The sequence below is a fragment of the Equus quagga genome, unplaced genomic scaffold (genome assembly GCF_021613505.1).
Source record: "Equus quagga isolate Etosha38 unplaced genomic scaffold, UCLA_HA_Equagga_1.0 270_RagTag, whole genome shotgun sequence".
Classification (NCBI taxonomy): domain Eukaryota; kingdom Metazoa; phylum Chordata; class Mammalia; order Perissodactyla; family Equidae; genus Equus; species Equus quagga.
The window spans coordinates 998,912-1,011,008 of record NW_025799872.1 but is presented as its reverse complement, the minus strand read 5'-3'; the positions used below and the strand labels follow the sequence as shown (position 1 = coordinate 1,011,008).

General features: G+C 57.2%; 1 protein-coding gene across 2 annotated transcripts in view; it reads right to left on the bottom strand.

Moving 5' to 3' along the window:
• Positions 1-295: 295 nt before the first annotated feature.
• LOC124233906 (protein bicaudal D homolog 2) overlaps positions 296-12,097 on the bottom strand; it is a 49,762-nt gene continuing 37,960 nt past the window's right edge. Inside the window, exons 3-8 of one of the 2 annotated variants that reach the window (XM_046651195.1) lie at positions 9,601-9,753; positions 7,653-8,087; positions 6,026-7,033; positions 5,671-5,822; positions 4,111-4,321; positions 296-2,392 (exon numbers count right to left, since the gene is read on the bottom strand). In XM_046651195.1, the coding sequence (XP_046507151.1) occupies positions 2,387-2,392; positions 4,111-4,321; positions 5,671-5,822; positions 6,026-7,033; positions 7,653-8,087; positions 9,601-9,753 (1,965 nt within the window). In that variant the 3' untranslated portion in view covers positions 296-2,386. The other variant, XM_046651194.1, reaches the window with a different exon arrangement.

Genomic DNA, 12,097 nt, shown 5'->3' with positions numbered 1-12,097 from the left:
TTCAGAGAGCAAGAGTTTGGACAGGAAAAGACCCCACATTATCTAAATCTCTTTGCATCTAGGCAGGACAGCGTGAAGGCAACATGCTCTCAAGGCCACACTCAGGACACCCAATGCCTGTTGCAGGAGGTACCCCACACCGTGCCAGAGTTGGGCCCCAGGTTGCTTCCGGCTCCCGCCACCTGAGTTACTGACCAGCTGGTGGTGGTGGTGTTTTAGGCGCTAGAACGACAGCGTGTTGCTGGACGCACGGTCATCTGGAGCAGGTGTCAGAGCAGCCACAGAGAACGAGCCGTGTGCTTTGTTCTTTATTACTTTTTATTTACTGGTCCTGCCAACGCGACCCCGTACCCAGGCCCACTGTTCCTATGTGCACCGGCTTTGAAGACATGCACGCCATGTCTGCGTTCCAGGTTGCAACTCGTTTCTTATTCCTATTCTTTTCCACGCTCTGCCTCATTTTCTCAAAATTTGAAGGCATTTTTGTTTGTTTGTTTGTTTGGGTCTGTGTAAAGGTTCCTTGGCAGGAGAACATGCATATGATCTTAAAATAAAGACAACATTCTGACACTAAGGTAATGCACAGAAAAAAAATACAGTACTCAGACATCATTGCAAATAAATACCCCATACAGATGAAGTTATTGTAAATGTAACATTATTTCTTATAAATCAACACTGTAATAGAAGATAAAAATAGGGGTCCCTACAACTAGGAATAAGAAATGCTTATTCCAGGAAACAGAATTCTTCTGCTCTTGTTACTTATATTATTATAATTTGTCCTTTATTTTGGAAGAGGGAACACCGTTTTCTTCTTCCTCTGCAGGTACCAATTTGACCATTCACACAGCCTCACTCAGCAAACCGGACAAGACGCAGGCCTGGTTTGCTAAGGAGCTTATCGAGTTCTGTTTCCTGAAATTAACAGTGATTAGTCACACCAAGCAAAAGAATATGTGACGTCTCTTCCTCATATTTGCAAAGAATACTATGGCTAGCCCTCACCCATAGCGGAGGCTGACAGCGCGGCGCCCGCCGCCCTGCTCTTCACACACGTGGCGTGTCGTCCACACAGCCTGCTTAGCTTGTCTCATCAAGTCCGTCTGGTTCCCACAGCACACACAGTCGTGTTCACTCTCGCTGGCTCAGCCCTGAACTGCGCAGTAAAGAATCACTGACTAACAGAATTTTGCACAATTGCTATTTCCTTTCCCTCATGAAGATGCCCAGGTTCAGGTGTGAAGGTGTGTGCCCATTCACACCTATTGGTCCACACTGGCCTTCAACATTCCCAACTAGCTCTTCACTCTCTGTTTTAGAGAATAAACTACGCTGGGACACCTCCTGTAACTGATGAAGGCACTGCTGGCAATAATTACTAACAAAAAGGCGTTGAAATAGAACACCCTAAAAATCGACGACTGTAGAATTTTCTAAGTGTACCACAATCTGGCACAACAACCAGAGTAACAAAACAATTCCAATTTGGAATTTCACTGGTACAGTTGTATAAAATTCTGTTAATCGGTCATGCTTCACAAGGTCCTAAAACCCAGAAAATTCTGGAATCTGTAGGTAATACTACTCATTTCAATAATTTATCTTTTTGTTTTCAAGTGCCTATTACTGTTTAACCAGAGCAAAGGTCAAGTTTTCTTCTTGTTACATTGAACTATTCCTAAGAATAATAATAATACAATATGAAAAACCCCAGAATCGGAATACCCTGGATTTCTTAATGAACATGGCATTTAAAATCCGTAATTTCAAACATGAACCACAATGCCGTATCATCTAAAAGGCTACTGAACCACAGCGTGGACACGTTTAGCCGAGTTCCTTGCCAGGTCAAAGCCTTCATCTAAACAGTCCAGAGCTACATGCTAGGAGGACACGTCTGTGCCATGTGCTGATGCGGGATCAACACACCGGGAGCTAAGATGGAGGCTACAGGACCACGAGACAGACCACGGCATCTGAGACCGTCTCTCTGTGAGGGATTAAGGAAGCAAATATAATATCAAAATATCAAAAGTGCACAGGTTTATCGGATAAAAAAGGAGTATCTATAACAGGGAGACCCCAGTGTGAGTGTTCTAGCAGGTTCCTAAGCGAGCCTGGCGGTCGCTGTCCGAGCAGGTTCTTCAGCGCTTGTAAAACGCCTTTCCAAGCAGCGGCTGGCGGCATCTCAACATTAAAGCTTTTTCCTCTGCATTAAAAACTTGGGGAATGCTATTTTGAAAAGAATTGCAGTGGCATATCCAAAAATGTTTCTAAGTGGACTTTTAGGCTGCCCTTCCTTCCTCTGCGTGGGCCCACGGGAGGGAAGGGGAGGGGACTGCAGTGTGACAAGGCTGGCGGCCGAGTCCTCCCGGCAGCTACTCTACAGCTGAAAACGGGAGAAAACAAGACAGCGTTAGAACCAGTCGCCTGTCGGACACCTAGAGCTCTCACCGAGCTGTGAGGGTGTGGGTGCGCGTGCATTAGTGGGCAGCAGAGAAGAACCTGCATGTGTTAAGGGGGTCACCAGCCCTGAATGCTTCATGAAGACCCCTCACAAGTCCAGAGAGAAGCTGCGTGCCTGGCTTGGTGAGGCAGGCAGAAGCAGCACGCAGGGCTAGCAGGCAGCCACGGCCCACAGGTCCTGCCTGCAGAGGGGGCAGCCCTACCCCTTCTCAAGTGGAGGGGAACCCAAGAGCCGACGTTCCATCAGCCAAGCAGCCTGGAGCCGGGGCAGGGGCAGCCCGCGCAACATCGCTCCACTCTGCGGTTGGCCAAACCCGAGGCAGTCTGCACAGCACCCGGAATCTGCTGGGGACTGGGACGCACTCAGGAACCAAGAAGGGAGTGGAGTGTGAGCACAGAGCTGTGTGAAGGACAATACAATCCCCTCTGGAGGCTGCGCCAAACTTGGGGGGGAGGGGGCGCAGCCTCTGGGGATGAGGGCGGCCCAGGCTGCCTTTCTGCCCGCAGCACCCTGGCACTGCACTGAGGAGAACCACATCCCTCTGACCGTGAATCCTGGAACTGGCCCTGGGCCCAGGCGAGCCCCTTTCCCACCCCGCACTGGGTTCAGCTACAGCTGGCGGCGTCTGAGCTGATGGAAGCTCAGGCTGGTGCTTTCTAGTGCCTCGTTTTTGGGGGACTGAAGCTACCTGGAGGAGGGCCTGATAACGGGCAGAGAATGGAGAAATCCACCCCAAAAGCTGGGGACACCCTCAGTACAAAAGGACGGGCTTCCTGCAAAGACAAGAGTCTGGCCAGGTACTTGAGAAGTTTTCTTCAGTAAGAACACCCCAGACCTTGGGCCTGCCAACTTGTCACCGCGCAGGCCACCAGAGAAGCATGCAGATCCCAGAGAGTGAAGCTGAGAAGCTAAGCTCTGGTCCCAGGATGTGGCCAGTGCTGTGCTGTGCTGTGCCCAGTACGTGTGTGTGCCTGGGCTGGAGGACACAGGGCACAGGGTTGCTCTTTCTCTGGGTTAAGGGCCAGGAATTCTATACTTCTGTCCTGAATATGATTTGCAGTGAGATGCTGCACAAACTACAAAGTAATTCTCTCCATAAACGTGCCAGGCATACGGCATCTTCTGAGGCTGCGCCTGGGACTCCGGCCAGAACGGCACGCTCTCTCTGGGTGCTGGGGCAGCCCAATGGCATCAGACACATGCGGGGAACATGCACGTTTCGACTCAGGTTCTGCCCCTCCCCGTGGGAGCCGACAACATCCAAACCCTGGGGAGCCATGTTTTTGCAAGGACCAGCAGTTCCGACCCCACCCTGACTCCCCCCCAAGAAAAGAGCTGCTGGAAAGGTGGTCCCGAGGGGTGAGAAGCAGACACAAAGCTCGCAGTGTCCCGGTGGAGCGGCAGGCAGCCTCGGCCAGGTCCTGCGCTCTGTGCGTTAGTCAGTTAAGAGCAGCCTAGCAGGGCCCCGCTGTGGCCGGGTTAGTCGAGGGGAAGCGGGCGCTGACGTGTGGCAGGTTAGCTGCAGCATGCGGCCCGCGGCCCTAGTCGCAGTAAATGTTATACTTCTCGCCGCAGAGCACCTGAGCAGTCAGCCCAGCACCCTCGGCTCTGTCGCTGGCGCAGGCGCAGCTGTGACTTACGCTTGGGGTGCTGGGCTTGGCCTTGGGGGCGCCCTTGGCGCGGCCCCGCCGGGTCTGCTCATGGTCCAGCTCGAGCAGCTCCAGCCGCTGGGTCAGTGCCAGCTTCTGCTGGATGGCCATGCGCAGCAGCGAGTTGAGTGTCTTCTTCTCGTCCTCGGCAGCTGCCAGCTGCCGCTGCATCTCGTCCAGCTGCGTGATGTACTCATCACACCTGCAGGGATGAGAGGCCAGAGCACGGCTGAAGAATGGGGAGAGCAGGCAGCGGTGTATGACCAAGGCCCCACACCAAGGGGCCAGGCGGGGGACACGGGGGCAGAAGGAGAGGGGACTTCGATGGGGTCACCCTGCTCACTGGGCTGCAAGCAAAGTGGCCGTGCCCTCAGTGGTCAGCTCTCTCTGGGAGGGGCTCTCCGAAGCCAATTTTTACTAAAAGAGGTGATGGCTGCACTTCAAGGCCTCCAGGTGGCCCAGACACAGCCGGCTGGAGGTGTGACATCCCCTGGCTCCCAGAGTGCGGGGTCAACCCAAGGGCAGGACTCGGCTGTTCCCAGATCAGCACGTGCGCAACACAGGTACTTAGTGCGTCTGTGTCAATGGCAGCCAGAGCCTGGGGACGGCACCTGTGCACACTGTAAACAGCCCTGTTTCGGCCTCTGCTTCACAGTGAGGCGTGCCCCGTCCAGGCGTGGGGCTGGGAGAGAGAAAGGCCCACTCGGTCTGGCACCCCTACTCACGGCCCCACGTGCGCCCCCATCTCCAGGGGCTGAAGGCCGACAGCGAGTTTCAACCCTCGCCCAGAGACGAGCAGGTCTGTGGGCTCAGCCCGTCTGAGAAGCTGGGGCTCTTAGGAGACGTGCTGAGGAAGCAAGGGTCAACACACCACATGCCGAGGGACTGACCAAGACCTTTCCCAGGCTCTCTGCCCAGAGGACAGGAAGCTTCCAGAGAAGCCTGGAGCTTTCCTTCTTGTCTTGGCCCCCTCTCTTCCCACATCGCTGCAAAGAGGGGAGCACCTGGCACCCCGCGCAAGAAGCGGGCCCTGTGCGAGGTTCCAGCCCCACTTAACCCAAGCGTGGCATCCCGCCCCCAAGGAGCATAGGCCTGGACCGTCCAGGGCCGGCTGCCCCAGGACCGCCAGGCACTGGCCAGCAGATGGCACCAGGCCCCTCTGGGCGGCAGAAACACTGGGAACCAGGCCCCAGAGCAGCCTCCAGGCCTGCACTTCCTGAGGCTTCCTGGCCCACGCCTGCATCTGACGGACCTTCAGGACTGGAAAAAAGGCCGCTGCCCCCACCCCCAACCTACAGGGTCAGAGGGGGCACCCTGGGCCCGTCCCTCTGAGCCTGCAAACTTTCCGCCGGGCTCTGGGGGCACACACCTCACTTGTCAGTTATTGGCCCCGATACAAGTCGTGTCGCTGGGCCCCCTGCCCACTCCCCCCGCCTCCAGCCCCTCACCCCACGTGAAGGGAGACAGAGTCGGCCCTTTGGGGTGCTGCCTGCAGCAGGAAAGGGCCCTGGCGGGCAGGCCCAGCCGCCAGCAGACAGGGCACAGCGGTACCTGGTGGCGAACATGGCGCGCAGTGAGGAGAAGGTGGCAGCGTCCTCCTTGAGAGCCTTGAGCTCGTTGCGCAGCTTCATCATGGTCTCAGTCACCATGGCCTTCTCATTCTCGTACTTGCTTTTCAGGTTGGCCAGGGCCACCTCAGCTGTCTAGGGGTCAGAGATGTGCGGGGGGCGGTGAGGAGTGTGGGGGTCCTGCTGCAGTGGGGCCCAGCCTCAATGCCCCGCCCCCGCAGACCTGAGGCGAGGGGGCTCCCACGTCTCTCCTCCAGCAGGAGGCCCAGCAGGACTGGGGGCTGGGGAGTGCAAGGAGCCCCACGCCTGGCTGCCCACTGGCCACACGCCGTGCGCACCTGCTTGTTGGCCTTGAGCACAGTGCGCAGCGTGGTGATCTGCTCCCGCTTGGTGCTGAGCAGCGACTTCAGCTTGAGGATCTCCTCCATGAGCGCCTCCCGGTCCTTGTCCGCGGCAGGGCCCAGCTCCTGCGAGGCCAGGCGCTGTCGCGACAGCTCCGTGGTGCGGTCCACGGCCGCCTGCAGGTGCCTGATCTGGTCACGGATGATGGCAATCAGGTTGTAGATGTTCATGGGCTCCCGGCGCGGGTCGCTCAGGGGCGAAGGCAGCGAGGAGCTGGGCGAGGGGCTGCTGTCCCCGGCCCCACCTTCCGTGGCCGGTGGCCCCTTGGGCAGGACGGGTGAGCGGTGGCCACGGGCCTCGGGGCTGCAGCGGCCAGCACCAGCTGGTCCCTCACGGTAGTAGTCCAGCACAACACGGGTGGGCGTCTCGTTGTTGCACATGCAGACGTGGTGGTAGAGGCTGGCCAGCTCCTCGCTGAAGGCCACCAGCTCGTCCTGGGCCGCACTCAGGCTGCCCTGCGTCTCGCCTGCGACGTCGCTCACCTTTTTCAGCTCCGTCTGCAGCCGGGCCAGCAGCTCACGGTCCTGGCGGCTGGCCTTCTCCAGCAGGGAGACCTTCTCACTGAGCGCCTGGCTCTCAGCCTCGTGCCGGGCCTTCTCCTCAGCATGCTGGGCCTCACCGGCCTCGTGTGTGCTACGCAGGGCCTTCAGTTGCTCCCGGAGCTCACTGGCCTCTGCCACAGCCGCACGGTACTTACAGGCCAGGATCTCGGGTCCGTCGATGTCCACCTCGTAGTAGTCACCGTCCTCGCGGCTGTCGTGCTCCTTCTCACTGTCGAGGGCTGTGCGCCGCTCCTTGCCGGCCTGCAGGCGACGCAGAGCGCTCAGGCTCTCCGTGAGGCGGCCCACCTCCTCGTGCTGCTCCGACAGGGCCCCCCGTGCCTGCTCCAGCTGCTTCTGTGTGTCCTGCAGCGTCGCCAGCAGGCCCACCTTCTCCCGCTCCATCTGCAAAGACATAGGAAGGGCCTGTCAGCAGCCTGCAGGGCCCACACCCAGACAGACCCAGTAGTGACCCCAGCTGTGCCACGGTTGTCACTCTGCTGGCCTGTCTGTGACACGTCCAGGCGGGGGAGTCATGTGTGGGGCCATGATGGGTCTTCCCCATGCCCAGAGGCTTGGGGGGCTGGGAGGGCCCCTTCCGAGGATACACAGCGAACTGAGGGTCGGTGGTACAGACCCTGGGATTCTGTTTGGTCTGGGACAGGATGTGCTATGTCCACAGGACACGGTGGAGGAGACTGCATGTGGGCACTGCAGAGGGACACAAAAACCTCGGACGGTGCCCAAACCTCAATCTCATCATCAGGAACCTGCTTCTCTGGGCACCTTCCACCTGCAGCGTTGCAGTTCCACTATGGTAATGACGGGGAATTTGAAATAAACCTAAGTACAAAAAGGTGCATACCATCGACAGTGTCAGGCAGGCACTGTCCTGGTGGCCAGCAGGTCTGGCCAACACCAGGAGGGGACAGGAGCGGAGTTGGGGATGGTGCACGTGGGCCCTGAGCCCAGAACCGTGATGAGACCTGGATGGGGTGGGATCCCGGTGCCACCAGCCACTCACCTGCATCAGCTGCTGCTTCAGCTTCTGGATCTCGGAGATGTTGAGCTCGCTGAGGAGGTCAGACACAAGGCTGGAGGACGGCGGGGCAAGGCCGTCCTTGGTGGGTGTGGAAGTCTTGTTGTCCAGCGGCAGCTTGGCCAGTGCACCATGCTCGAAGCCGTTGGCCAGCGCCTCAGCATCGTCGCTGAGCTTGAGGCCGTCCAGGGAGACGTGCAGGTGGCTGGTGTACAGGGAGTCGTTGATGCTCATGTAGTGCGACAGCTCCTTGCGCAGGCTGTTCTTCTGCTCCCGCTCCGTCTTCAGCGTCTCCAGCGCCTCCTCCAGCTGCCGCTCTGAGATCTCCTTGAGCCGGATGGCGTCCTCCAGCTGGCTGTTAAGGTACTCGGTCTCCTCCTCCAGTCGTTTGATCTCATGCTTGAGGCCCTCGAACTCCACCTGAGGAAGAGAGGTCGACACTCGTCTGTGCCCACCTGGGAGGAAGCGACCGTGCTGACTCCACAGCCAGGAGGACGTGGATGCTCAGAGGCTCCGGGCATCAGGTGCAGACGCACAAGAAATGCTCAGCCCATGTCTGGGACGCATGTGCATGTGGTGTGAGATTCACTCAGGGCCAGCGATGCCGTGGAAATCAGAACACACACACCTCCATGCTGCAACGTGTCTGGTTACTTGAAACGTTACCAAGTGCACACTGATTTTAAATTCTGCAAGACTACTTAATTAACATTAAATTGATTAAATACTTTAAAATATATAAAACATGCATCTAGATGTGCGCGATGACTGTTACATCTGACCACATCTCAGAATGAGGGCCCTGAGCTCCACCGAGGTGGGACATGCTGTAGCAGCTCTCGGCACCCAGGCCGGCAGACGCCCGGCAGGAGTGGGTGAGGCACAGTCTGAAACTCTACGTGCAGGTGGGCAGGGGAGGGCAGAGAGAGACGAAGGTATGATGGGGGCTCAGGGTCTCCAGGCAATTTTTTAAAACATTTCCATTATTCTGTAACATTTGTGCAAGAAATAAGGATGCCAAGACTCAGAGGCAGGACCAGTGGATCACTGTGGGCTGCCGCCCAGGGAGGGGGTCGGACTCCACCATGTGCTACCCAGGGCTCCTTCTCGCTCTCCTCAGGACGCTGTGTGTGTCACAGCGGGACTGTGGTGCAGCCAGAGGTGGAGCTCCTGGGCCCGCATTCCAGGAGATCTATTCCCTGCTGGTTCTACAAACACACGGGTTTTGTTGTCAGCAAAAGAGGGGGGCCGACGCTTCTCTGTGCAGAACTTCAGCATCCAGGTCCCCAGGGTCTGGGGCTCCTGGGAAGAAGGTCCCCCCATCCACATTCTGCAGAGCTGTGGCTCTTGGGGAAGGAGGTGGCAAGGGCAGGCCTTGAGGTGGTGGGAGTGCCCAGGACCACCTGGGTGTCCCGTCACGGATGGAGGTGACCCTCCCGTCCCTCTGTCCTGGGGTTACTCAAGGGCGGGAGACGACAGCTTGGACATCTCCACACTGCTCCTCATAGCCCACCTGGCTTCACCTAGAGAGTCACCCCGAGGCCCAGGGCCACACGGGGACAAAGGGGGCTGGCACATCTGAAACAGCAGGAAGGATGCATGCTGAGAGCTCCAGGGCCCCACAGGGCACAGGGCTGTCTCGGGCCCCCCCATCGCCACCTAAAGGGGACAGAGCTGGATACCCAGCTCCTGGGGCTTTTTGGTTTCACCTCTTTATCACCTCCTGTATGTTTTTCCATTTTTACCGGCCAGGATGTCTTGGCCAGGCCAGTGGTCAGCCAGAACTATAGCCAAAGGCCTCCTTTTGTGGTCCTGGGCTTGGGAGTGTGAAGGAGGCACGGGGAACGCCTTCTCACCACAGAGACAGCAAAGTGATGGGGATGAGGCCTGTGGCCCAGAGCCAACCCACCCAGCGCCTGACCCCAACACTTGCCTGGTTCTGCCTGAGCACAGACACCTGCTTCTGCAGGCTGATGTTCTCCTCCTCCAGCTCCGAGTAGTCCTGCAGCAGGCGGGCCTCACGGAACTTGTACTCCTTGATGTCATCCCTCAGCCGGCCACGCTGGATCTCCACGTTCTGGTTGATCTGCCGGGAGGAAGGTGTGTATGAGCAGCCTGCCCCAGCTGGCCCCACCACCCCTGGGGCACAGGGAGCTCAGCACGGCCAGGCCCACCGTGATGGCTACATGGCCAGGACTCGGCCCAGGCCCACTGTGGCGCCCACTGCAGCCGCCTGGAGGGAGTCAGGGCCCCAGGTGGTGCAGCGTGAAGGTGAACAGCGCAGGGTCTCAGCCTGCTTGGAAACTCGGTTTCTTCATCTGTAAAATGGGGTCAGAAGCAGCTCCTCCCTGACACACTGCTGGCAGGTGTGCAGTGGTGCGGCATGGAAATGCCAGCAGCGTGACCACATGACGCGGCAATGCCCCCTCGGCATGTCCCTGAGAAACCAGAGGACAAGTCCACACAAAACTTATGCACACTCACAAAAGCCACAGGTGGAAACACCCACTGTCCACCAGCTGCTGAGTGGGTAACAACACGTGACATGTCTATGGGTGTTAGCAGCCATGCCAAGAAGTGATGTACTGACACGCTGTACACGCACAAACCTGGAAAACACTGTCATGAGTGAAAGAAGCCAGACACAAGAGGTCACATACTGTGACTCCACTGATCTGAAAAGTCCAGAATACGCAGATCACAGAGACAGAAAGCAGATCAGTGGTTCCGGGGGCGGTGGAGAGGGAGTGCTAAGTGACAAGATATTCTAAAAGTGATTCGGGGTAGTGCATAAATCTGTAAATATACTAAAATCCACTGAATTGTATACTCTTAAGGATGTGAATTATCTCAATAAAGCCATTAAAAAATAGTTCCTGCCTCCAAGAGGCCTCGAGGACCAAGCATCCACGCACGGTGAGGCAAGCAAAGACCTGGCGGTCACTGCGCAACCCAGACTGCTAGGCATCCTCCACCTGCTGCCGCCACGTGCCACGCGCAGGACCTGGGTCCCTTAGCCTGCGTCTTGCGACATTCCAGGGCCATCCTGTAGCAGGACATTTAGTGGCTCTCTGACCCCTGCACACTCGAGGCAGCCCTCCCCTGTTGTGACAACTGAAACTGTCTCCAGACACAGCCAATGTCCCTTGGAGGCAGAATTGTCCCTAGACACGCTCTCCATCTCCCTCCAAGTCCCCTGTTCCCACGGCTCCAAGCACCCTCCCGCACAGCTGCAAAGCGCTGGTCCCCCCAGGCCCACGCCCCCAAACCGGACCCTCGGCTAGACATACTGTCACCAGTGGGCCCCACAGCTCGCTCTGACTACTCCCAGCACTCTGGCCTCTCCATGGTGCCCGGGTTTCTTGTGATCGCATCCCTGCACACACACCCTTTGCAGACGAGAGTCCAGGATTCCACGCAAGTCCACAAAGAACAGTAATACTGGATTTGTAAAGTGGGAAAAGGAAAGCAGAGAGGGAGGGTCGACATGTACAGCCAGCACACCGGATAAACACTTCCTGCTAAACCTCCAGCACAGGGAAGCACGCAGCCCCTCATGAAGTGGCCTGGGAGGTGCCTGAGAGCTGACATGAGAGAGATGATGCCAAGTTATCAAACGGAGGAAAGCAAGGCCCACAGGAGAACAGGGCTCCTGAGAAAGAGGCAGAGTGGACCCAGGACGGCACGAGGCTGCAGGAGGAACACACTCGCTACACTCACTTGAGAGGCAGGTGGAATCTCGAGCAAAGTTCTGCACACAGCCCCAACTCTGCCAGCTCCTCCAGTTATGTCCACCCGACTGCGAAGGTTAACCTCAGTGTCAGCGGGGCTGGGCCCCAGCGCCCAGACATCTGGTCAACACCAGGCTAGATGTCACCGTGCAGGTATTCTTTAGACGAGCTTAACACTTAACTCAGCAGACTCTGAGCAAAGATTACTCTACACAATGTGCCTGGGCCCCATCCAATCAGCCGAAGGTTTTAAAAAAGGACTCCTATAGTCCTTTAAGTTCACGCGCTCTGCTTCAATGGCCCAGGGTTTCGCCAGTTCAGATCCTGGGCACAGACATGGCACAACTCATCGAGCCATGGTGACGTGGCATCCCACATGCCACAACTAGAAGGACCCACAACTAAAAATACACAACTATGTACAGGGGGGCTTTGAGGAGAAAAAGGGAAAATAAAATCTTTACAAAAAAAAAAAAAAAGGACTAGAATTCTCAGGAAGAGAAAATTCTACCTCTTCACAGCCTTCGGACTCCTTGCAACAAGGACTCCTCCCTGGGTCTCCAGCCAGCTGGCCCATCCTGCAGATTTTGGACCTGCCAGAGCCTCCAGTGGTGGAGCCAATTCCTCACCATAAATCTCTTTCTCTCTCTCCACCCACGCACTCACACTCACACACACACCCTCCATCACTCACCCTCC